At 45.2% G+C, this 26,451-nt stretch overlaps 1 protein-coding gene across 7 annotated transcripts in view; it reads left to right on the top strand.

The window, feature by feature from the left end:
- The window catches only part of SOX5 (SRY-box transcription factor 5), a 1,038,733-nt gene that overhangs the window by 996,914 nt on the left and 15,368 nt on the right, over positions 1 to 26,451 (top strand). For all 7 annotated transcript variants that reach the window (XM_087873007.1, XM_060688637.2, XM_087873006.1 and 4 more), the window contains 3 exons: positions 4,101 to 4,209; positions 6,585 to 6,758; positions 16,640 to 16,856. In XM_087873007.1, the coding sequence (XP_087729133.1) occupies positions 4,101 to 4,209; positions 6,585 to 6,758; positions 16,640 to 16,856 (500 nt within the window). The remainder of the gene's footprint in view (positions 1 to 4,100; positions 4,210 to 6,584; positions 6,759 to 16,639; positions 16,857 to 26,451) is intronic.

Here is a 26,451-nt window from a genome sequence, read left to right as displayed (position 1 = left end):
GGACTGGCCTGCAGTGCCTCCGCCAGCAAAAATGGAGCTCACGAGGGCTGCGAGCGGCTCTCCCGAGCTCCATTTTCATTGGCAGAGGGTTGCAGGAGGCTGTCCCAGCTGAAAACGGAGCTCGGGAGGCCATTTTCACTGGTAAAGAGCCTGGGCCACCATAGGCATCTCCCTGACAGGAGTGATGTCATGCTGGCCATACCCACCCCACCCCCACCCCCCGAGGTCAAGCACAACCCTGATGTGGCCCTCAATGAAATTGAGTTTGACGTCCTTGTTCTAAGTCCATACATTTCTTCTTGTTCTACCTTGAGGTGTTTTTGAGGTGTTTTTCTCTCTCCTTTGAATGACCTAACTATTGGGTTTGGGCCCTTGTGCTCTTAATTATTTCTGAGACAACCCAAATCCTGAGCAGGACTAAATAGACAAAAAGAAAAAGGACTGAATTTGAAGTGTTTTGAGAAAAGCTGCAAAGAAGGGCGCTTTAGCATGAACTGAATTCAGAGGCTCCCTCAGTGTCGTAAACAGGAAGCCTCCAAATATACCCCTGTTTCCCCGAAAATAAGACCCTGTCTTATATTTTTTTGAACCCTGAAATAGGCGCTTGGCCTTATTGCCATGTGCTCAAAATTGGGCTTATTATCAGGGGATGTCTTATTTTGGGGGAAACAGGGTAGCAAGAATTTTTGACCGTATTTTGAAGTAATCCACTTCAGCATCTGAAAAAGAAAGCTCATGTCGGAGAATTAGATTTAGGATCTAGAATTTCAGAGCTGCACGACAGAACTGGAAGACAACGTGAAATGTTGAAATGTTGAAACTTGAAATGTTGAAGTGGGATTGGGTTACCTGAGGGATTGCCATCTCCCAATGGTTTCTACTTATCGAAATTGGTCTGACAGGTTGGGCATGCTATGGGACTGTCAGCCAAGGAATGTTGGCTGCAGGAGACTAGGAGAAGTGCTTTCTCTGCTACAAAATGTACTTTCTGGCACATTCTCCCTCAGAGATCAGGATGACCCCAACCTTGATGGCCTTTCATAAGGCCTTGAAGACCTGGTTATGTGCCCTGGTCTGGGGCCCTGAGTGTGTGAAGGGCCCATTTCCTGGCTGCACTGATGTCTATGACAGCATTTTTTTTCCTCAACGGATGGATGGATGGATGGATGGATGGATGGATGGATGGATGGATGGATGCATGGTGATAGATGGATGGATAGAGATGGATGGATGGAGAGAGGGGGGGTTGGATGGATAGATGGATGGATGGATGGAGAGAGATAGCTAGATGGATGGATGGATGGATGGATGGATGGATAGAGATGGATGGATGGATGGATAGATAGATAGATAGATAGATAGATAGATAGATAGATGATAGATAGATAGATAGATAGATAGATAGATAGATAGATAGATAGACAGACAGTTAGATAGATAGAAGGATGGATGGATGGATGGATGGATGGATGGACAGAGGTAGGTAGGTAGGTAGGTAGGTAGGTAGGTAGGTAGGTAGGTAGATAGATAGATAGATAGATAGATAGATAGATAGATAGATAGATTTGTACTATGTTGTAACATCTTTTAATTGTTTTATGACTGTTCGCCACCCAACATCACTTGTAAAATGGGGCATCATTCAACAACTGTCTTGCTTAGCCACATAAATTTTGGGCTCAATTGTGGTTGTAAATCCAGAACTACCTGTATTCTTTCTTTTGTGTAGCTTATTATAAGACAAGTTCTCTTCTTCAAGCAATTCCACTGGATGCTCACTCTTCATCTTCCTATTCCAACCTCTGCAAACAACAGCAGTGGATTCGGTAGAACGATCCAGAAATACTCTTCTGTTTCACCGGTTGAAATGAGCATTGTGAAGTCAATGTAACCCCCGTTAATTATGCCTTTTAGAAACTTATGCTTCCCCCCCCTCCTAAACCCCTTCTACATCCCAGCAGAGATGTAGTTTGAAAGGTTCTCCCCTCTTTGATTTAAATCATTTGATTTATGGACTAGCAGGTCTTTTGTTTTCAATTCAAATAATGTATTTTGCTTATGCAAGAGAGAGAGAGAGTGTGTGTGTGTAGAGAGAGAGAGGGAGGGAGGGAGGGAAAGAGAGAAACAGAGGAAAAAACAGATGTTATTTGCTACTTGATTGGTTCAGTGTAACTATTGGGGCCATCGCCGCCTGATTTGTTTTATAATTAAAGCTTTTTGCAATTCGCTTTTCACCTCCCTTGCTCCGCCACCGATTCCCACGTGCCATTTTTCTCCCTTTCCTCGGCACCAAGATTGACTGAAGGTTCACGCAAGTCATGGCTCGGAGGGGCATCGTAAAAGCATGGCTGACTGTTTTGACATGGTTTGTTTTGGAGTGACAACCTCTGAGAATTATCTCAGCTTTCCTTTTGATGGTGACTAATTGAATTATTTTATTATACCGCATGTTTTAGTAGCGAGAGGTGAGGGGGGTCACCTTGTCCCCGAATCAGAGACTCCAGTGTCGTGCTGCAGTGAAAGGCAGCTAAAAGTGGTACCAGTTGAACTTGTGCGAATAGAAGGTCATGTGCGCTCATCGCGCGATAGTTTGGCAGTTCTGCATATAAATGCGCATGAAAGCATCTTCTGGCCTTAGGACTGTAGGATTCCTACTCAGGGAACGTCTACCAGGCATCTTTGGAGTCTGCCAGCAAGAGGAGGGTTTCCCAACCTTGGCAACTTTAAGACAAGTGAACTTCACGTCCCAGAATTCCCCAACCAGCCAGCCCCTCAAGAGTGTTGGGGTCAGAGGTGGGGTTCACTTACCTTCCCTACCGGTTAGCAAAAGTGAGCGCACATGCACACACGCTTTGCTCACACACGCCAATTCTGCGCATGCGCAAGGCCTTCTACTGCACATGTGCAGTAGTCGCACATTACATCCGGGTGGGTGGGCAGAGCCTCCCACAGTCTCCGCTACCGGTTCGTGTGATCCGTAGAGAACCGGCTGAATCCCAGCACTGGTTGGTGTTTACTTTCATATTTTGTATCTTATTTTATTTTATAACTCAATAAAAAGGTTAAACGTGGAAGCGTGTTGGGGTTTTGGAGATGAAAGTGCCATCCAGTTTGAGGGATTCTATGGGAATTCCACTATGTATTCTAAATGGTCTGTGATATGTGTGTATCAGTGGTGGGTTGCTCCCGGTTCGGCCCGGTTCGGGCAAGCCGGTAGTGGTGATGGCGTGACATCAGGGAACTTGTTCTCTATGATTATGAGCTGGGCCCTCCCGCCCGCCTCCACGTTATACCTACCTTTATTTGTCGTTTTTTAGCCCAGCTGATAGGTGCGGCAGAGTGGATTGCTGCGCCTCAGTTGGGCAGAAATCTAATGCGCTTGTGCGGCGCGCAGGTTTGGTACGTATGTGAGTGAAGAGAGCATGCATGCAACGATCGCACGCAAAGCGTGTGCGCAAAGAGAACTGGTGGTAACACCGGCTGGAACCCACCATTGGTGTGTATGTGTGTAGATAGATAGATAGATGTGTATGTGTGTAGATAGATAGATAGATAGATAGATAGATAGATAGATAGATAGATAGATAGATAGATAGATAGACAGATAGACAGATAGACAGACAGACAGACAGACAGACAGACTGACTGACTGACTGACTGACTGACTGACTGACTGACTGACTGACTGACTGACAGAAGCTAACATCACAATATAAAGAAAATAATGCTTTATTAGGTTGGCTAAGGTTGCCTGACTCCCAGAAGCTCTTGAAGATTGGATGGCCTGGCTATTCGAACTATTATTATATCAATCCAAGTTTCACAAACTTTTTGGGATTTGCACATCATTGGCTTAAAAAAACCACCAACTGTTTGGCCGAGAAGAACAAATACCCACAATGATAATTCCTAATGCTTTTCTTTAAAAGATCGTTACTTTCCTTTCCCCATTCATTTCTTTTCCCGACTCAACAACTTTTCCTTCAACGCTAATCTTCTTTCCCCAAGGAATCTTTCGAATTACGTCCTAATGTTGTGGTTTTTCGTTGCCTATTAATAAAAGATGGCTTTGTCTTCTCTTTTCTTCCCCCACACCCAAGGACAAAACGACATTGGAGAACCTGACTCAACAGCTGGCAGTCAAACAGAACGAAGACGGGAAGTTTAGCCACGCGATGATAGATTTCAACATGAGTGGAGACTCCGATGGTCAGTAGCTCGGCCTTTGGTCTTCTTTCCAGCCCTGCCTGGGCACACATAATCCGTGAAGAAACAGCCTTGAGATCTTTTGCTCCTTAAGCATGGAAAGAAACATTAACTTTGCACAGATGGGGGCGGGATGCTTTCGATCTGTGGATTATTATTATTTTTTTCTTCGTCTTACTTCCTTGGCTGAGTCTGAATCCAGGCAAAAGACACGTTTGGCACTGTAACACAGCGAAGAAAGAATTAAACATAAATAGTCTAGACTCTAGATGTCTGTGGAGATTCTCAGTCATCCAAGTCGCGGCTGTCCCGAAGGTGCTTTTTCAAGAGGCGACTGGAGAATGGTGGAGATGAGGGATATGACAGAATCACAGAGTTGGAAGGGATTTTGGAGCAGGGGTGAAATGCTCCTGGTTTGGACCAGCTCTCCCGATCTGGTAGCGATGGAGGCGGGTGGTTCGGAGAACTGGTAGCAAAAATCCCTGCCCCCCCACCCCATGCCCAGCTGAGCCGCGCGATCATCAGAGGCTTTTTTTCTTTTAAAAGCCTCTGATGATCCAAGCTGAGCCGCGCGATCATCAGAGGCTTTTTTTCTTTTAAAAGCCTCTGATGATCCAAGCTGAGCCGCGCGATCATCAGAGGCTTTTTTTCTTTTAAAAGCCTCTGATGATCCAAGCTGAGCTGCCTGATCGGGAGAGGCTTTTTTTTCTTTTAAAAGCCTCTGACAATCCAAGCTGAGCCGCCTGATCGGCAGAGGCTTTTTTTCTTTTAAAAACCTCTGACGATCCAAGCTGAGCCGCCTGATCGGGAGAGGCTTTTTTTCTTTTAAAAGCCTCTGATGATCCAAGCTGAGCCGCGCGATCATCAGAGGCTTTTTTTCTTTTAAAAGCCTCTGATGATCCAAGCTGAGCCGCGCGATCATCAGAGGCTTTTTTTCTTTTAAAAGCCTCTGATGATCCAAGCTGAGCTGCCTGATCGGGAGAGGCTTTTTTTCTTTTAAAAGCCTCTGATGATCCAAGCTGAGCCGCGCGATCATCAGAGGCTTTTTTTCTTTTAAAAGCCTCTGACGATCCAAGCTGAGCTGCCTGATCGGGAGAGGCTTTTTTTCTTTTAAAAGCCTCTGATGATCCAAGCTGAGCCGCGCGATCATCAGAGGCTTTTTTTCTTTTAAAAGCCTCTGATGATCCAAGCTGAGCTGCCTGATCGGGAGAGGCTTTTTTTCTTTTAAAAGCCTCTGACGATCCAAGCTGAGCCGCCTGATCGGCAGAGGCTTTTTTTCTTTTAAAAGCCTCTGACGAACCAAGCTGAGCCGCCTGATCGGCAGTGGCATTTAAAAGAAAAAAAGCCTCTGCCGATCAGGCAACTCAGCTGGGATCGTCAGAGGCTTTTGAAAGCATTTTTTTATGCTTACTTTTAAAAATGGTTTTAAAAGTAAAAAAAAAATTGGCCACGCCCACCCAGTCACATTACCACCCCCCCAGCAAGCCACGCCCACAGAACCGGTAGTAACAAATTTTAGATTTCACCACTGCCTTGGAGGTCTTCTAGGCCAACCCCCTACTCAAGCAGGAGACCTTCTACCATTCTGGACAAATTGCTGTGTATATAAGGGTGTATGAGTGTGTGTGGGGGGGTGAGTCCTAGAGATCCTTGGTGCTCTCTGAGCTTGCTTGTTTTCTTGTAGACATTTCATTACCCTAACTAGGTAACGTCATTACTACTAAAGGTGTTTTTTTTTTCAGGAGGCAACTGGACTTTGTTTTTTTCTTTTGAAGCCCTTTCGCTTCTCATCCAAGAAGCTTCTTCAGCTCTGACAGGATAGTGGGGAATGGAAGGATTGATAGAATGGAATGGAATGGAATGGAATGGAATGGAATGGAATAGAATAGAATAGAATAGAATAGAATAGAATAGAATAGAATAGAATAGAATTCTTTCTTGGCCAAGTGTGATTGGACACGCAAGGAATTTGTCTTGGTGCGTACGCTCTCCGTGTACATAAAAGAAAAGATACATTCGTCGAGAATCATAAGGTACAACACTTAATGACAGTCATAGGAAAACAGTCAATAGAAATCGTAAGGATACCAGCAACAAAGTTACAGTCATACAGTCATAAGTGGGAGGAGATGGGTGATAGGAACGATGAGAAGATTAATAGTAATGATTTCCATGAATGGGCCCAATTCTTTTTTTGAAGACAGCCAAACAAAGCTGATAGCAAATTCCAAAGTCTGATTACAAAATAAATAATTCTGAAGACGTTTTCACAAATCCAGGTGGGATGTATCTTCCCTGGGATGTCAATGATGGGAGGAAAAATACCATGAAATAATATTTGTTCCTTGCCTAATCTCTCTTTTCACCCAAATTTTTAGGAAGTGCCGGAGTCTCAGAATCTCGGATTTACCGAGAATCCAGAGGGCGCGGGAGCAACGAGCCACACATCAAGCGTCCGATGAACGCCTTCATGGTGTGGGCGAAAGACGAACGGCGGAAGATCCTGCAGGCTTTCCCTGATATGCACAACTCCAACATCAGCAAAATATTGGGTAAGGGGAGGAAACAGGATGGCCAGATGTGTAGCTTGTCAGGTTTCGAGGTCGTCTCAAATTAATTGCATTTCAAACAAAGTCTTTGATGAAAAACTCCCATTTATTAAGCACGACATTCTAACTCCAACTCCATCGCAGCCAACACTGACTTCCTGACCCAAAAACCTCCCTTTCCTTTCCCCACTCCTCTGCACTCATTGGCCATCTTCCAAGTCACTCTACCCCTAATCTACTGCTCCAGCTCAAAGGAATTTCCCCCCTCCCATCCCATCTCCTAGGGGATATTATCTCCAGGGAAAATAAGTAGGTGAAAAGTCAAACGTCCCTTTCCAGACGCCTCCTCTTCTCCTTCTTATGTCAGCACTAAAGTAAATGCAGCTTGAAGTGCTGACATAGCTCTTAATGCAGGGGTGTCAAATTCAAGGCCGGGGGGGGGCGGATCTGGCCTACGGAGTGCTTAGATCTGACATGCGGGACTACCCTGAAAATAGCAAAGGACCGGCCTGTGGTGCCTCTGCTTCGCTGACAGAGGGTTGCAGGAGGCCATCGCAGCTGAAAACGGATCTTGCACCAGCACCTCTGACATGAGCGAAGTTGAGCTGACCACCCTGGCCACACACATATGCCCCCCTCCCCCCGCCCCTGAGATCAAACACAATCCTGATGCGACCCTCAATGAAATCTAGTTTGACACACCTGTCTTAATGCATTTGTTTCCTTTGAGCATAAACGTATTTGCTAAAAGCATTATTTTCAGATTAATTTTCAGCATATCTGTAGTAGAATTTTCAGCAGAATAGAGTACAGTTTGGAGGAAGTGTTGGGTAATGCAAAATTCAGTATGATGATTCAGCAGTGATGGGCAGAAGGGACTAGCTGTCGTCTGCTTGCAGGAAAGGTGGCTTTGGTCAGTTCCACATTCCAGAATCCAGTTGCTTTCCCTCTGTGTCCAGCTATCAGATTCTCAGCAGCCCTGACCTTTAGCTGCTGCCATTGAATGCCAGGTTGAACTGTAATTGGACCTCTCTCATCCAGGATCTGGATCATGGATAACAGGACCAAACTGGCATGTATAACAAAAGTCTGATGGGGCTTGGAGTGGGGATTGTCCTCTCAGAGATGGACAGTGGAATGGAGGTGTGCCTGTTGTCTCCAAGAAGACTCTTCTGCGGGGTGGGATTAAAAAATCTTAGCAACCAGTTCTCTGCCCCGTTGCTGGGTGGGTGAGGCCATGGTGGGCATGGCCTACTCGGCCTCCAGCATCATGGTGGGTGGTGTTTTCACCCTCCCCAAGCTACGGAGGCTTTCCTCGAGCCTCCGGGAGGGTGAAAACTGCCTTCCCTGGGCTCTGGAGGCCAGAAATAGGCCCGTTTCCAGACTTCCGGGAGGCCTGTTTTTTGCCCAAACTGGTCCGAACCGGCTGAATCCCAACCCTGCTCTTCTGGCTTTCAGAGACATTGCATCACAAATAATCAAGATGTGAGACCATGTTTGTAAAACTGGCCCTCAGGGAACAGGCAGGGCTGGTGCTACTGTCTCAGCTTCCTCATTGTGTAGAACAGTGGAGAGTTCTCTGCTAAAGTTGTCGTCATCATCATTATCTCCGCTGGGATAATTTTCCAAATGTAATCTCGAGGTGGAACACAACCGGACCTTCTTCCCTAAGGCCACTCACGCCATTCTCCCAATAGTGCATGCCGTTCTCCAAAATACCGGTTGCCCTCATTTTACAACAGTTTGTTCACTGACCGTTCGAAGTTACAACAAGCACTGAAAAAAGTGACTTATGACCATTTTTTCACACTTACGACCGTTGCCCCTATCCCCTTGATCACATGATCAAAATTCGGACACTTGGCAACTGGCATGTATTGATGACGGTGGCAGTGTCCTGGGCTCATGTGATCACCTCTTGAGTCTATGGGGAAACCAGATTCACGTAACAACCGTATGAGAAACTTAACAATTGCAGGGGTCCACTTAACAACTGTGGCAAGAAAAGGTCGTAAAATGGGTCAAAACTCACTTAACAACTGTCTCCCTTAGCACCAGAAATTTTGGACTCAATTGGGGTCACAAGTTGAGCGCTACCTGAATTACACACCATTCTCAAAAAAGTGTGCTTTGTTTTCCAAATAGTGCGCACCCTTCTCCAAAGTTTGTTTGTTTTTTTTTTTTTAATTTGATTTATATGCTGCCCTTCTCCGGAGACTCAGGGCGGCTTACAATGCGTTAAGCATTGTTTGTTTGTTTTATTTTGTCAAGCATGTATGAGATAATATATATAAATATAAATATGATTTGAATACATGAAATGAATACAAATAAAGGGGACATTAGGACAGGGGCGGAAGGCACACTGGTGCACTTATGCACGCCCCTTACAGACCTCTTAGGAATGGGGTGAGGTCAACAGTAGATAGTTTAAAGTTAAAGTTTTGGGGGTTTGGGGAAGAAACCACAGAGTCAGGTAGTGCATTCCAGGCATTGACCACTCTGTTGCTGAAGTCGTATTTTCTGCAATCGAGTTTGGAGCGGTTTACCTTGAGTTTGTATCTATTATTCACTCGTGTATTGTTGTGGTTGAAGCTGAAGTAGTCATTGACAGGTAGGACATTGTAGCAGATGATTTTGTGTACTACGCTTAGGTCAGACCGAAGGCAGCGTAGTTTTAAGTTGTCTAAGCTCATAATTTCAAGTCTGGTGGCATACGGTATTCTGTTGCAAGCAGAGGAGTGGCGGGCATCCTTCTGACGATGCTTCAGAAGGCTTTGGAGACCTTCTGAAACCTTGCAAGAAGGCCACATTCATCATTCTCCAAATAATGTGCCACAATCAGATGCATATGACAAGTTTTTAAATAAAGAAGAACTAAGGAGAAATTTCCTGACAGCTAGAACAATTAATCAGTGGAACAACTTGCCTCCAGAAGTTGTGGATGCTCCATCACTGGAAGTTTTTAAGAAGAGATTGGACAACCATTTGTCTGAAACGGTATAGGGCTTTTTCCTGCCTGAGCAGGGGGCTGGACTAGAAGACCTCCAAGGTCCCTTCCAACTCTGTTATTCTGCGTTCTGTAAAGAATGCAACCTATCTCTTGACAACCGCCTCGTAATTCTCATTCATTCATTGGCACCGAGATGCAGATCAGCCTATTCCTCCTCGGAACCGTTGGCTTTTTATAAACCTTATAAACTCCCTGAATAATTATTTTCAAAGAGTTTTGTTTTCTTCTAATCTTCGCATTCCAATGCATAATCCCAAATTCTCTCCCAAGTATTATGTCAATATCTCCTACCGAATGCGAAATCCAGTCATTGAAGAAACGCTTTTAAGAGCAGGATTAACCGTTAGCTATTGATTTCATGCCAAACAGATTCACAGAATCCCGCATCCGAGCTCGATGGCGGGTCGTAGAGTTTTAACAGGGCGCCTGAATTGATTAGATTAGTCAGAAGAAAGTGAGATAAGGCGAGAGTACATTTGTTTTGGGGATGATAAAATTTATATATGCCAGCCAAGAGGATTTAAAACCTGGTTATGGCCACAAGATTAGGCCTGTGATTCAAGAGGCATACAGTTTGGTCCACTCTCGCTTAAAGAGTGCTCTTGATTAAACTTTCCGTACTCAAGTAATCGTCTTCCGAAATTGGTCTGAGCAGACGGAGTGCCCCCTCCCTCCCGTTCCCCCAATTGTTATATATATAAAAACAGAGGTGGGAGTCACTTACCTTTCCTACTGGTTTGCAAATGTGAATGTGCGCCCGCGTGCTCTAGCTTCACTCACACACGCCACCTCTGCACGTGCGCATGGCCTTCCGCGCATGTGCAGCAGTGGTGGGTTACCCCCGGTTCGGACCGGTTCTATAGAACCAGTAGTAAAACCGGCGGGAGGCTCTGCCCACTGACCCTGACATCACCAGAAGTGATCTGCGCATGCATACTGTTGCAAACCGGTAGTAAAGGTAAGTAGAACCCACCCCTGATGCGCAGTACTCACGCATTAAGTCAGGGCAGGTGGGCGGAGTCTCTTGCAGTCGCCACTGCTGGTTCGCCCGAACCGGCTGAATCCCACCTCTGTATGAAAGCACAAATGGGTCTCAAGGTTTCCCCGATCTGAACCGATTGTTTTAGATAACAACTGCCGAGTGGTCGGCAGCTAATTCATTCTGCTTAAAATAGGCGTTTGAACCAGACTGACATTTTGAATAGAAACGTCTCTGGAGGGTCTGTGTTGACATTTTAAAGGGCTTCTAAGCATTTTATAATACCCTCCAAATCTGGTTTTAATAAGCCATTTCAGCTGAAACTTTAAAAAAAAACAAAAACATAAGGAATCGTCTTTTACTGTTTCACCCTGGATTTGGGCTGGGAAATGAGGAGAAAGAATGCAACTGGAACTTTCAGCGGCATCTTTGTCTGATTAAATATACAGTAGGTGGACTATAATGTGCAAATTCATTCCAGATTCTAGGAGGGGTGAGAGCCCTACTCAGCCCTCAGCTTCCTCCTGTTGAAAGAGTGATGAGGTTTGCAAACCTGGAAGCGAGAGTTCTTGTTTTATTGTTGTTATTATTTGAACTTCGGTGTCGAAAGGGAAATTTCCTGCCTCTTCGGCAAGGAAGAAAAAGGAAGGAAGAGGAATCAGATGCATGTCCAGATAACCCTCGACTTAACGACCACAATTGAGCCCCATGTTTCTGTTGCTCAGTGAAACAGTTGTGAAGTGAGATTTGCCCAGTTTTACGACTTTTCCTGCCACAGTTGTTTAAGTGAATCACTGCAGCTGTTAATATAGTAACAAGATGGTTAAAGGAATTTAGCTTCCCCATTGACTTTGCTTGTCAGAAGGTCGCAAAAGGTGGATCGTATGACCCCGGGACACGGCAAACATCATAAATACGAGTCAGTTGCCAAGGTTCTGAATTCTGATCATGTGACCATGAGGAAGCTGAAATGGTCATAAATGTGAAAAACGGTCAAAAGAAGAAGTAGGCATCACATACTGTAACAACTGGTTCGCCTGGAAACGAAAATGTGATCATGGTTTACTCGTTTGTGCGCGGCATTGAAAAACCAGCAATTATATATGACGTGATAGCGCCAGGGCAGGTGGGTGGGCCCAACTGCTGGTCGGAACTACCGGTTCGCCCGAACTGGTCTGAACCGGCAGCAGCCCATCACTGATCACAAGTCACTTTTTTCAATGCCGTTATAACTTTGAACGGTTGCTAAAATGAACCGTTGTAAATCAAGGACTACCTTTATCACAGAAGACTTTTCTGATCTGTCAAAAGCCAGTTGTTGATTTTTATTTTTATTTTTAAACTCAGCAGGGAAAAGTTGATAACTGGAAAGGTTGAGAGAGGCTCACAAATATCGAGGTCTTTTTTTTTTCCAAGACAGATATTTTTCTTTCTTCTTTTCTTCTCGGCTTACATCAAGTGTCTGAAGTCGACATGATGTGTTTTTCTGAGGAAGCACCACAAACGGTATACGTGCTTGCATGTAAAATTCTTGATTTGAAGAATGTAAAAAAAAGTCTTTTGCTGAAGAGAGAATAACTGTCTTCCTTAGCAAACGGATATTTGGGGCTCAGTTGTGGCCATCAGAGGAAAAAGACCTGTACAGCGTTTTTGTAGGATTTGTTTTATCTGCTTTGTTTTATACTAACTAGAGATGGTAAAATAGGAGAATTTTACTTTTTAAAACGAAGTACATAAATAAAATGAGTCATTCGAGTTAAACCTGTTCAGTGACCCAATCTTAATTTGATTCTCAGTAACTAATCCCTTAATTTATAGGCTCCAGTTTAGCAGACGTGCAATGCAACAACAGACAATGTACGAATTTGAATCGCTATTGTTTAACAAATTAATCCATAATTATTGCACGCACAGCATACGTTACTTAAATTTTACATACATCAAGGGACTTTCTGCAAAATGTATGCAATGAATATAAATTTTAAATTTTACACCATGTGAATTATGGTTTAGTGGAAATTTGGCTTGGACAGAAACTACTTCCCCAATAAATCCATAAAAACGATCTTTTACTGTAAAGATATCATTTTAATAACTCTTCATGCACTAAAATTTAGAAAGGAGAATTTAACCACTTACGGTAATTACTTTGCAGTGGTTTCAGTGTATTCTTATTTACTAGAAAAGGCCCTTCGGATCCCAGAAGGATCTCTGTATTTCACTTTGCAGTGCAACAGGCTTCCTTTTTGCTTTTGCTTTTTTTAACAAATAAAATACTGTAAAAAAAAAAAAAAGTTAGCCAGGTGTTGTAAAACATTGGCGTTGTATATGTACGGATCCAAGCAATGTGGTACTTTAGTAGTCGATAGATGGAAATTTTGTACAGCTTTTCTGGTATGGAACCCCGTCTGCTAATACTGTAACTGTCATCATATTATGATTAGTATTTTACATAAGACACTGAATCACGAACCAAGCAAGTGTCCTGGGCTCACACAATATTCTGAATCACAAAAAAGTGTAAGCCAAATTGAAACTAACCAAGATTTATGCCTCACTGACTGAGGAATTCTGGGAGTTGAAGTCTGTACAGCTTAAAGTTGCCAAGCTTGAGAAATAGTGATCTAGTCCTCGACTTACAACCACGACTGAGCTCCAAATTTCTAAGCCAGACAATGGTTGGGCTAAATTGCTAAGATAGACAGTCGTTAAGTGAATTTTGCCTCATTTTATCCCCTTTCTTGCCACAGTTGTTAAGTGAATCACTGCAGTTGGTAAGTTAGCAATATGGTTGTTAAGTGAATCAGGCTTCCTTGTTGACTTAGTTTGTCAGAAGGTCGCAAAAGGTGATCCCATGACCCCAGGATATTGTAACCGTCATAAATATGAGCCAATTGCCAAGCATCTAAATCTTGATCAAGTGACCATGGGAATGCTTCAAAGATCGCAACAGCGAAAAACGGCCACAAGTCACTTTTTTTCAGTGCCGTTGTAACTTCGAATGGTCATTAAATGAACGGTTGCAACTCGAGGACTATCTATATTAAATGGCCTCTCTAGAGCAGAGGTGTCAAATTGGATTTCTTCGAGGGCCGGATCAGCATTTTAGTCAGTGGTGGGTTTCAAAAAATTTTTACTACCGGTTCTGTGAGCGTGGCTTGGTGGGCGTGGCATGCTTGGTGGGTGTGGCTTGGTGGGCATGGCAGGGGAAGGATACTATAAAATCTCCATTCCCTCCCCAATCCAGGGGAAGGTTACTGCAAAATCCCCATTTCCTCCTGATCAGCTGGGACTCGGGAGGCAGAGAATAGAAGGGGGCGGAGGCAGTCAGAATTTTTACTACCGGTTCTCCGAACTACTCAAAATTTCCGCTACTGGTTCTCCAGAACTGGTCAGAACCTGCTGAAACCCACCTCTGATTGTATTTATCCACGGGCCAGCTGGGAGGGGGGAGACAGAATGGACAGCCTCCTGCAGCACCCTGTTGGCCAAAAAACCCTGTTGGTTACCACCTTTAAAGCACTCCATGGCTTAGGACCTGGTTATCTACGGGACCGCCTACTACCACCAATAGCCTCCCACCGGCCAGTACGCTCTCATAGAAAGGGACTCCTCCGGGTGCCGTCAGCCAAACAGTGTCGGCTGGTAGCCCCTAGGGGGAGAGCCTTCTCTGTGGGGGCACCTACCATCTGGAATGAGCTCCCCCCAGAGATACGGAGGATCCCGGATCTGCGCACCTTCCGCCGTGCTGTGAAGACCTTTTTATTCCATCAAGCGGGCTTGGCCTAATCTCCTCCCTCTTTTAATATGTAAATTTTAATCTGCTTTTAAATTATTGGGGTGTTTTAATCTGTCTGGGCCAAAATGATTTAATTTGATTTTATCTGGTTTTTAAATTTTGTGTATTTATGTATTTTATTGCTTGGCTGTTCACCGCCCTGAGTCCTTCGGGAGTAGGGCGGTATACAAATCAAATAAACTAAACTAAATAAACTAAAATGGGGCATGCAGGTGGGCCCTCCTGTATCCTGTTTTGGCTGGCAGGGTGTTGCAGGAGGCCATCCAGGCCGAAAACGGGCCGCATGGGCCGTGCCCTGTTTTCGCTAACAGAGGCACTGCAGACCGGTCCTTTGCTATTTCCAGGCCAGCTCTGTGGGCCAGATTTAAGCACTCCAAGGGCCGGATCTGGCCTGTGGGCCTTGAGTTTGACACCCCTGCTCTAGAGTATTACATGAATAGAAATAGACTCCCTGAGACATTTTCCTGACAGGAACCTGGCAACAATCTCCATCCAATCTTTGCTTCCATTCCTCTCAGTTTCCCCAAAGAGACTGAGAACTGCAAAGCATGACTAAGTAATATCCCCACTGGATCATTTTTTCCCTTCCCTCTCTCAGCTTCCCACCCCAGATTTATGACCATTAAGAGTCTTTTTTTTTTTCCCCTCTTCCCTTTTTTTAAGAAACAACCATCCACCCTGTTCCACTAGGCAAAAGAAACCGGCCAGCGAATGAATATCATTCCTGCAATTGTAATGTTTTTTTTCCCTTTCTTTCAATATCAGCACAGCACTACCTTGTTCCAATCTGCTCATATAAAAGAAAAAGTGTTTTCCTTAGTTTTACTTTACTTCACTCGTTCATGGTAACTTTGAACTAAACGAAGTGTTGTAATTTTTTTTTTTAATTTGATTTATATGCCGCCCTTCTCCAGAGACTCAGGGCGGCTTACAGTGCGTTAAGCAATAGCCTTCATACTTTTGTATATTTTATACAAAGTCAGCTTATTGCCCCCACAAACTGGGTCCTCAATTTACCTACCTTAGAAAGGATGGAAGGCTGAGTCAACCTTGAGCCTGGCAAGATTCGAACTTACTTTAATTGCAGACAGCTGGTGTTAAATTACAGTGCTTAGTCTGCAGAGCTATCCAGGCTCTGCAGACTAAGGACTATTTGAGGACTACTTGTACTTTTCCCATTGGCAATCTGAGTTGAGGTAATACATTTTCACCGCTCTGACTATAAAGAGTGCAGAGAAGAGCAAGAAAGATGATTAGGGGACTGGAGGCTAAAACATGCGATGAACGGTTGCAGGAACTGGGCATGGCTAGTCTAGTGAAGAGAAGGACCAGGGGAGACGTGATAGCAGTCTTCTAATATTTGAGGGGCTGCCGCAGAGAGGAACGGGTCAAGCTATTTTCCAAAGCACCTGAAGGCCAGACAAGGAATAACAGGTGGAAACTGAACAAGGAGAGATTCAACCTGAAAATAAGGAGAATGTAAGGGTTCCAAGTAACACCCCCAACGAAAGAAGACTCTGAGGCTAGAAGTTCCTCAAAGCTCCAAAGCACATCTGGGAAAACCCGAATCTGAAAGCTTCCAGGTTTTCCCCACCCATAGAAAAGTCCAAGTCCCTGCCCAGAACCCACATGTCCATCACATGGTCCAATCAATGCACTGTCCCAACTGGAGATGTATCCCAGTCACACCAATCCAGGTGCAGGGCAAGGTGTCCTTGACTCTCAGAGAAAGGAATATTATTATGACTATATATCTCCCTTGCTCCATACACTCCCCCTTCCAGTTTCCCACAGCACTAAATGTGGCAGGCCTGAAGATCTAATGCAAAGATGGCTTCCAGGCCTGACAGAGAAATTTTCTGACAGAGAGAACAATCAACCCATGGAACAGAAGTTGCCTTCAGAAGTTGTGGGAGCTTCATCGCTAGAAGCTTTCAAGAAGAGGCTGGACTGCCATCTGTCAGAAATGGTGTAGGGTCTCCTGCTTGGGCGGGGGGTTGGACTAGATGATTTACAAGGTTCCTTCCAACTCTTGTTATTCTGTTAGATTATTTGAAAGGAAGGTTGATTTTCTTGTCCTCTTTCCTTGATAGGGTCTCGTTGGAAAGCTATGACGAACCTTGAAAAACAGCCATACTACGAGGAGCAGGCTCGCCTCAGCAAGCAGCACCTGGAGAAGTACCCAGACTACAAGTACAAGCCCAGGCCGAAGCGGACGTGCTTAGTAGATGGCAAGAAGTTACGGATCGGCGAATATAAGGCAATCATGAGGAATCGGCGTCAAGAGATGAGGCAATATTTCAATGTGGGGTATGATCCCTTTGCATCCCACAGAATTTAATTCCATGGGAAGGATGGGAGGAGGTGATGTGCATATTTTTTTGTGTGGCAAATTCCAGATTTTATGAATCTTAGCAAAGTTTTCCTGATGCAGCACGATGAAATTGAAGAAGGTGTAGAGCAGGGGTCCCAACCCCTGGGCTGCGGCCCAGTGCCGAGCCGCGGCCTCTTCAGAACCGGGGCACGGAAGTGGTGGGCAAGCACACTCACACACACAAGCATGTGAACCTGCATTTGTGAAAGCGGTGCGTGCGCGAAACCATCCCCTCTCCCCCACTGTCCCTCCATTTGCGCATCCAATGTTACTTGCGTACGGCATATATTTGGCTCATGACAGGAAAAAATCATTTTCTGTGTTGAAATATTTGCAAAATTGATTCTCAGCTATGGCATTTACCTAGTACCCGGCAAGCAATCATTATGATTAATAAGCATTAATCGTGAATTTCCCTAGAATGAATTTGGATCTGCCACTCTACCGGTTCTATTACACCATCCATTACAGGTGCTCCAGTCACTTAGCAACCATTCACAGTTCCGATGGACCCCAAAATGGGGACTTACAATCGATACCTGAAGTTCTGATAGTCAACCCCCTCCCCCCTCACAGACATGTGATTGCAATTCAGGTGTTTGGCAACACAGCCGCATTTACTGTTTTGCCAAAGCCATCCTAAACCACGATCATGTGACTGCAGGATGCTGCAAATGGCCGTAAATGCAGCCATCTTGCCGAGCGCCCGAAGTACAGCCATGTGACTATGTAGGATGGCGACCATCAGAACTTCGGATCCAGGTGATAAGTCCTCTTTTTGAGGTAGGTCGTAACTTTGAACAGTCGTTAAGTGATCGTTTCTAAGTCAAGGACCACCTGCCATTTTGTGGTTTCCTTGCAGCCTGCGCTTGTCTCCCTGTTGTGGATGCATAATATCAGGGGTGAAATCCACTTACCTTCGCTACCGGTTCGCAAATAGGATCGCTCGCGCGCGACATCTCTGCACATACACAGGACCTTCTGCGCATATGCAGAGCGTCAAAAATGGGACGTGATGATGTCCGGGCGGGTGGGCGGAGCCTCCTGCCTCCGGCGCTATCAGTTCGCCCGAACTGGATTTAACCAGCTGCATTTCACCACTGTATAATATCATTTTGGCTGCATAATCTAACAGTGCTCCCATCACCTTTTTGTGAATTCAAAAGCCCTTTTCTTCTCTGCTTAAAAGGGAAGGAAGCTTGTTTTCATATAATGCTCTATTACAGGCAGCCCTCGACTTGCTACAGTTCATTTAATGACCGTTCGAAGTTACAGCGGCATTGAAAAAAAGTGACTTATGACCATTTTCCCCTCTTACGACTGTTGCAGCATCCCCATGGTCACATGATCGGATGCTTAGCAATTGGCATGTATTTATGACGGTTGCAGTGTTACAAGGTCCTGTGATCACCTCTTTGTGACCTTCAATGGGGAACCCACTGAACAACTGGGACAAGAAAACGTTCGTAAAATGTGCCAAAATTCACTTAACAACTGTCTCACTCAGCAACAGATATGTTGGTCTCAGTGATAGATTCCAACAGATATGTTGGAATATTGCATTCCGTTTTGGTCTCCATGATGTAAAAAAGATGTGGAGACTCTAGAAAGAGTGCAGAGAAGAGCAACAAAGATGATGAGGGGACTGGAGGCTGAAACATATGAAGAACGGTTGCAGGAACTGGGTATGTCTAGTTTAATGAAAAGAAGGATTAGGGGAGACATGATAGCAGGGTTCCAATATCTCAGGGGCTGCCCCAAAGAAGAGGGAGTCAAACTATTCTCCAAAGCACCTGGGGCCAGGACAAGAAGCAATGGGTGGAAACTAATCAAGGGGAGAAGCAAGCTAGAACTAAGGAGAAATTTCCTGACAGTTAGAACAATTAATGAGTGAAACAACTTGCCTCCAGAAGTTGTAAATGCTCCAACACTGAAAGTTTTAAAGAGGATGTTGGATAACCATTTGTCTGAAGTGGGGCAGAGTTTCCTGCCTAAGCAGGGGGTTGGACTAGAAGACCTTCAAGATCCCTTCCAACTCTGTTATTCTATTCTATTATTCTAGTCTATTCTCTTATGGTCATAAGTCAAGGACTACCTGAAGTAGCATGGCAAGACTGGGCGAGATTTGCCGGCTTCTATGGCGCTGCAGGACTCCACGTTGCTATCTTGATAAAATACACACTCCTCCAAAGTGGAGCGAATTCCAGCCCCGTTGATATATTCTTTCGTATTTGAGGATTAAGCACCTGTTTCCATCAAAATCAATGGGTGTTTACCTCTGGCTGGACCACGCCGAGTGTGTTTGGAACGATAGCCGCTTGTTTGGAGTTGGGCTAATGGGTGTCAGTAATGATGAGTGGAGATGAATTTGTCCAGTAGCTGCTAAGTGTCAGAAGGCAGGTTTTTTTTTCCCTAAACAAGCGACAGTGTGTGTTGTAATAATAAGCAGATTTCTCAGCCCAGAAATCTGAGCCGCTTAACCCTGTGGTGTTGGCAATTCGAATGATTCCCCCCCGGTATACAATGAATCAAACACAGGGATGCCAGCCAAAGCTTGGCATCGGGAGATTAAAGAGAGAGAGGGAGGGAGGGAGGATCTTTTGGAGAAAGAGTAGGAGACAACAAAAGCCTCCCAAATTCTACTTATCTCTCCGACACTGATGCTTGACAATGTGAGAAGAGGGGAAGGAACATCTTGCAAGATTTAAAAAAATGTTATTCAACTTCTTTACGGACTCTGCCAAAGAGTGGTCTGTCTTCTGCGGTTAGAGGAAAAACAGTGCGCCAGATAAGGTCTTTATCTAGCCGAAGCCGATTTGGGGCTTTTTGGAAATGTTTGTCCAATTGTGCAATTAATGCCTCTGGAAGCAGTGGTTAAGTCGGGAGCCCTTTGGAAGGCAGTGGCTGTTAACAAGCACTTAGCAGGTTGTTGCACTCGGCGTAGGATCAGGCTGTACGGCTGAGATCCTAATCTGTTGCAATTGGGACATGTGAGTCAAACAACACAGTCAGGGACTTCTCACAATAGAAGCGGGCGGGTTCCCCAAAATCAATCTCGTTCTACGTTAGCGGAGGCATTTCGGAGTGCCAAAATCTCTTTCTTAGGATTTGTCCTTAAGCCGAAGAAAGGTTTTCATGCAGGACGGGGGCCTTTCAAGTACATTTATCCAGGCGGTTTCTCATCGCTTTTGATTTCAAGGACATTCCAGTCTTTAAGTTCTCAGAGGTGGTAAAGCTGAATTAGGGGCGTTCGTGTCGCCAAACCCACCTCCTGTCTGGTATAAAATTCAATTTAATCCGACGGCTTTCTAGACGCAGGGATTTCACTTGTTGGTTTATTTTTATTTTAGTTGCTGGATGATGTTTGTGGGGAATCCTTTAATCAGGTTTATTCTCCAGTTCAATCAGCAATGGGTTACCGTAATGAAGAGTTGCGGTAAAAAAAAAGAACAAAACACAACTTCCTTTACCTTAGTCAGGTTAACCTTCGCATCTCCCTGAACATCTTTGAACAGTCATTCACTTGTCATCATTCCTTAGAATAAGGGTGTCAAACTCAATGCCTGGGGGCCAGATCCGGCCTGCAGGGTGCTTAGATCTGACCTCTGTCAGCGAAAATGGAGCTCAGAAGGGCCGCGGGTGTCCCTCGTCAGCTCTGTTTTCACTGGCAGAGGGTTGCAGGAGGGCGTCTCAGCCTAAAACAGAGCTTGGGAGCCCATTTTCTCTGGGAGAGCACTCGAGCCTCCACAGGTGCCCCTGACACAAGTCACGTCCAGCTGGCCACACCCACCCCAGCTCCCTGAGGTCAAACACAACCCTGATGCGGCTCTCAGTGAAAGGGAGTTTGGCACCCCTGCCTTAGAATGTCGCTGTAAAAAATTGTGGCTCGAGGAGTCTGTATCACCAACAACATTCGATGTCCATTCCAAGTTTATTTATTTATTAAATTTGTATACCGCCCTTCTCCCTGAGGACTCAGGGCGGTGAACAGCCAAGGAAAAGCATAAACTACAAACATTAAAATACAACTAAAAAGATATATATAAATTTGGCCCCATGATTAAAAACAATAACAAACAATTAAAAACATTTAAAAAAATGTTAGGCCAACCCAGCTTGCTGGAAAAAGAAGGTTTTAAGGGCACGGTGGAAGGCACCGAGGTCTTGGATTCTCCTTATCTCTGGGGGCAGCTGATTCCAGAGGGAAGGTGCCCCCACAGAGAAGGCCCTCCCCCTGGGGGTCACCAGCCTACATTGTTTGGCTGATGGCACCCTGAGGAGGCCCTCTCTGTGGGAGCGCACAGGTCGGTGGGAGGCCGTTGGTAGCAGCAGGCGGTCTCGAAGATAACTAGATCCTATGCCATGGAGCGCTTTAAAGGTGATAACCAACACCTTGAAGTGCACCCGGAAGACTACTGGGAGCCAGTGCAGCTCACGCAGGAGAGGTGTTGTATAGGAGCGCCATGTGGCTCCCGTGACTACCCGTGTGGCCGCATTCTGGACCAGTTGGAGCCTCCGGGTGCTCTTCAAGGGGAGCCCCATGTAGAGAGCGTTGCAGTAGTCCAGGCGAGAGGTGACGAGGGCATGAGTGACTGTGCACAGGGAATCCCGATCAAGAAAGGGCCGCAACTGGCGAATCAGCCGAACCTGACAGAAGGTCCCCCTGGCTACAGCCATCAGATGTTCTTCCAAGGACAGCTGCATATCCAGGAGGACTCCCAGATTGCGCGCCCTCTCCGCGGGGGCCAAAGACTTGCCCCCGATAGTCAGTGATGTCAGTTAGTTCCTTCTAATATGATGAGAATGTCATTATGAGAATTATGTTTATATGTGTGAGGGGTTCTTGACTTACAACCAGCAGTGGATTTCACATATTCACACCACTGGTTCGCTCCGCGAACGCTCGCTTTGCACAAGCGTGCGCCTTCCGTGTGTGCGCCTAGCCTTCCGCGCATGCACTTTGCTCGCGCGCACGCCTCAAAAACATAGCTAAATAGGACGGTATTACACCAGGGTGGGGCGCGGGCCCACCCGCGATTGCCGCTACCGGTTTATCTCGAACCGGTCCGAACCGGCTGAATACCGGCTGCTTATTAGTGACAGTTAGAAATTGCAACAACATTGACAAAAGTGACTTATGACCGCTTTTCACACTTATGACTGTTGTAGCATCCCAATAGTCACATGATCAAAATTCAGATACTTCACAACTGGTTCATATTTATGACAGTTGCAGTGTCCCAGGGTCACATGAACACCTTTTGTACCTTTTTGGCAAGCGAAGTCAATGGGGGAAGCCAGGTTCACTTAACAGCCGTGTTACTAACCACCACTATAGTTATTCACTTAACGACTATGGCAAAAAAATGTCATAACCTGGGGCCAAACTGTTGTTCAGCCATGGAAATTTTGGGCTCAATTGTGGTTGTAAGTCAAGGATTACCTGTAATACACTTACTATATTTATTTGATTTAGTCTCAATGAAAGGAAATCAAAGTTTGTTTGTTTGTTTGTTTTATTAGATTTATATACCGCCCTACTCCCGAAGGACTCAGGGCATGAACAGGCACAAAATAAAATACATAAATACAAAAGTTAAGAACATAATTAAGACCAGATTAAATAATTTAGCCCAAGACAATTAAAAATCCCAATAATTTAAAACAGATTAAAATTTTGATTGAAAAGAATTTTAAAACAGGGGAGAAGATTAGGCCAGGCCAGCTTGCTGGAATAGGAGAGTCTTAAGAGCACGGTGGAAAGTGCGCAGATCCGGGATCCTCCGTATCTCTGGGGGGAGCTCGTTCCAGATAGTGGGTGCCCCCACAGAGAAGGCCCTCCCCCTGGGGGCCGCCAGTCGACATTGTTTAGCTGATGGCACCTGGAGGAGCCCCTCTCTATGAGAGCGTACCAGTCGGTGGGAGGCTGCTTGTGGTAGTAGGTGGTCCCGTAAATAACCAGGTCCTAAGCCATGGAGCCCTCTAAAGGTGGTAACCAAAACCTTGAAGCGCACCCGGAAGACCACCGGGAGCCAGTGCAGCTCGCGCAGGAGAGGTGTCACATGGGAGCGCCATGTTGCTCCCATAACCACCCGCGCGGCCGCACTCTGCGCCAGTTGGAGCCTCCAGGTGCTCCTCAAGGGGAGCCCCATGTAGAGAGCGTTCCAGTAGTTCTAACCTTGGCCTCACCCTACCTTTGAAATGTAGTCGTAGGTCTGTCCCTCCACAGCGAAAACTGGCTGTCGGCAGGAGAAAAACGAGGTACCTTTGCTTTAGGTACCAAGAAGGAAGAACAATGGTCATCTAATGCAGGGGTCTCCAACCTTGGCATCTGTATGTTGTGGCCTGCTAGCGGAACTGGCAGCAGATTCGGTCAGTGAGGAGGTTGGGGAGGAACATGGGCCAGTCCTGGAGTCTTGGGAAGGCTCTGATGAGGGCTCTGCATCGGAGGCAGAGAGGGGGCCAGGGCCAGATGCCAGTTATCAGCTGCCTTCGGAGTCAGACATCAGTGAGGCAGACGAACAGCTGGAGCCTGTTCCCAGTGTGCGCACGCACAGAGTTGCAGGAACAGCTAAAGAACAAGGGTCGACTTGGGAGTAAGGCCACAGGTGGACGATGAATGACCCCTCCCAGAGGGAATAAAAGAGGAGCGAAAGGGGAGTGGAGTTTGCAGGAGACAATTAGTTCATTCCTGCATTCTTGCCACGTATTGCGACGTCTGAAAGATATCGTCCTGGCCACTCTCCAAGCCTGATAAAGGTCGGTAATGGTGAACTATCTTGAAAGACTTTGCTGGAGAGGAGTTCACTGTAAATTAAATAAAAAGAGTTTTATCGGGACGAGGACTCGGCTTCGTGCTGCTGAGGAAGCCTAGGTCAGAACACTGTAAGCCTGGTGGACTTCAACTCCCAGAATTCCCCAGCCAGCTTTGCTTCAATTCTGGGAGTTGAAGTCCACCAGGCTTATAGTTGCCAAGGTTGGAGACCCCTGATCTAATGCAACGTTTCTCAAACTTATGAACTTGAAGGTTGCGTGGACTTCAAACTCTCAAGGTTGGGAAACACTGGTCTGATGGCCCTGATCGGAATAGCTGTGCCTTTTGGAACAGATGGTCAACCCTCTGCTTCTCTGTTTCAATGGAAGGAAGGGGATCGCTGACAATCCGCCCCTTATTCCCCGGATAACTCTGTTTGTCTTAGAATAATACACAAACAACCGCCACCTTTTGGCTGACAAAAGCAAGATATTTTGGACATGTGGCAAAGAACAGAGAGCCAACCCAGCCTCTAGAGAGCTTTCCAGGATCAGTCAAAAGCTTATTGTACGCTCAGCCGGATGGGCCAGTGTATGGCTTTGCTCTCCAGTCAAATCTGCTTGCTCTCTAAAGATGTTTCTCTTCTCTCGCGCGGTGAGGTTTCTCCTGCCAGATGGACAGATTTTTTTTTTCTTTTTTGGAGGGTATTATGAGGCTAAAGCATGTTCAACGCAATATTATCACAGAGGAATTAGTTTCTTGGAGCAGAGGAGAGAGAAAATGAGTGCTCAGCCTCATAGGTTTGCAGGGATCGTGGAATAAGAATAGGAAGGCAGCTATATAACTATTAGAATTTGATAGAGTAGAGGAAGTGGTGAAAGAACCGATGATTGCATGGGCTAAAAACATAGGACATAATATAGATTTAGATGATTGGGAAAGAATTTGGAACAAAAACTACATTATAACAAAATCCTCTGCTTATAAGGAAAATCAGTACAAAATGCTTTACCGTTGGCACCTAGCTCCAGCAAGACTGGCTAAAATGTATTCGAATCTAAGCCCAAAGTGTTGGAAATGTAACCAATGTCAAGGTACCTTCCTTCATGGTTGGTGGCTATGCCCTGAAGTGAAAAAGTATTGGACTAAGATACAAGGATGACTACAAGAGATAATAAAATGTCAAATAGAACTAAACCCGGAAACATTTCTCCTGGGAATACTTAGAACAAAATTTGATAGAAAGATACGATATTTGATCCTACACATATTAACAGCAGCAAGAATTGCGTTCGTGCAATACTGGAAGGAATGCAGTACACCCCCAGAGGGATTGATTATTCAGAAGATATACGAATGTGCCGAAATGGATAAACCTACCCTAGAACTAAAAGAAAAAGAGGATTTGGAATTTTATGCAGTTTGGGAAAAGTGGTATACCTGGATAGATAATAGAAATAAAAATTGGAAATATATATATATAAGGCTATTGAGGATTAGATATTGAAAGTATATAATGTATGTTGATCCGAAGTATATAAAAATGACACAGTCTGTTGATTATGTACTAGAGTTGTGTAAAGGAAAATTGTTATAAAAATTATTTTTTTTTTTTAAAAAAAAAAAGGAAGGCAGATGGAGTTCCAGAATTCAAGAAGAGAATGCAGAAGGCCCAAGAATAACCCAGTCCTTACGCTCTGCCAGTGAAAACTCCTGAGCTCCGTTTTCAAAAGGGACGCCTTCTGCAACCCTCAGCCATTGAAAACAGAGCTTGCGAGCTCAGTTTTTCTGGCAGAGGCACCACGGGCTAGATCTAAGCATTGCTCCGGGCAGCCCCGCGGGCCAAATCTAAATACCTCACTGGCCGGAGTTTCAGCCCGCGGACCTTGAGTTTGGCACCCCTGTTCTAGTCCATCTTTAGGGCTTGACAGTGGGAGACCAGGGGTGAAATTAAAAAATTTTTTCCCTAGCGGTTCTGTGGGCGTGGCTTGGTGGGCATGGCAGGGGAAGGATATTGCAAAATCTCCATTCCCACCCCACTCTGGGGCCAGCCAGAGGTGGTATTTGCCAGTTCTCTGAACTACTCAAAATTACCGTTACCGATTCTCCAGAACCTGTTGGAACCTGTTGGATTTCATCCAGTGGTGGGATTCAAGTAATTTAACAACCGGTTCTCTGCCCTAATGATTCCTTCCAACAACCAGTTTGCCAAATTGCTCAGAAAGTTAACAACAGGTTCTCCCGAAGTGGTGTGAACTGGCTGAATCCCACCATTGATTTCATCCCTGTGTGAGGCCCAATATTGTAATTGTTCTCCTTTATTCATAGCTAGTCCCAGCTGGTGCTAACAGGGCAGGGTAGAAGTCAAACCGAAAGCCCTTGAATTCTGGGGTACCTCAGGGCTTGACACACTTCTCCCTTCGGTTTAACATCTACATGAGTTTTCTGGATGAGGTCATCATCACCAATGTGCTGGTGATACCCAGTTCTGTCTTTTTAATTGTGCCGGACGAGTAATGATGTCAAGATTTTTGTCCACATGCCTGAAGGTTTTTAGGGTCAGGATGGGAAGGAAAAGGCTTAGGCTTAAAGCAAATGAGACTGAACGGAAATATATTTCTGGGTCTGGCTTTAGGTTTAGAGATTTCCTGTTATTCAAATTAGTTTCTGGATCAATGGCCTTTATTAACAAATCAGATTAATTGCAGTGATTTGAATGAAGCATTTGGCAATAGTGGTTAGCTTCTCTCTCTCTTTCTCTCCATATCTCTGTCTCC

This window comes from Pantherophis guttatus, chromosome 7 (genome assembly GCF_059756535.1).
Source record: "Pantherophis guttatus breed Tessera chromosome 7, ASM5975653v1, whole genome shotgun sequence".
NCBI classification, from domain to species: Eukaryota; Metazoa; Chordata; class Lepidosauria; order Squamata; family Colubridae; genus Pantherophis; species Pantherophis guttatus.
The sequence above is the reverse complement of the archived record's forward strand: the minus strand, read 5'-3'. Positions and strand labels throughout refer to the sequence as shown.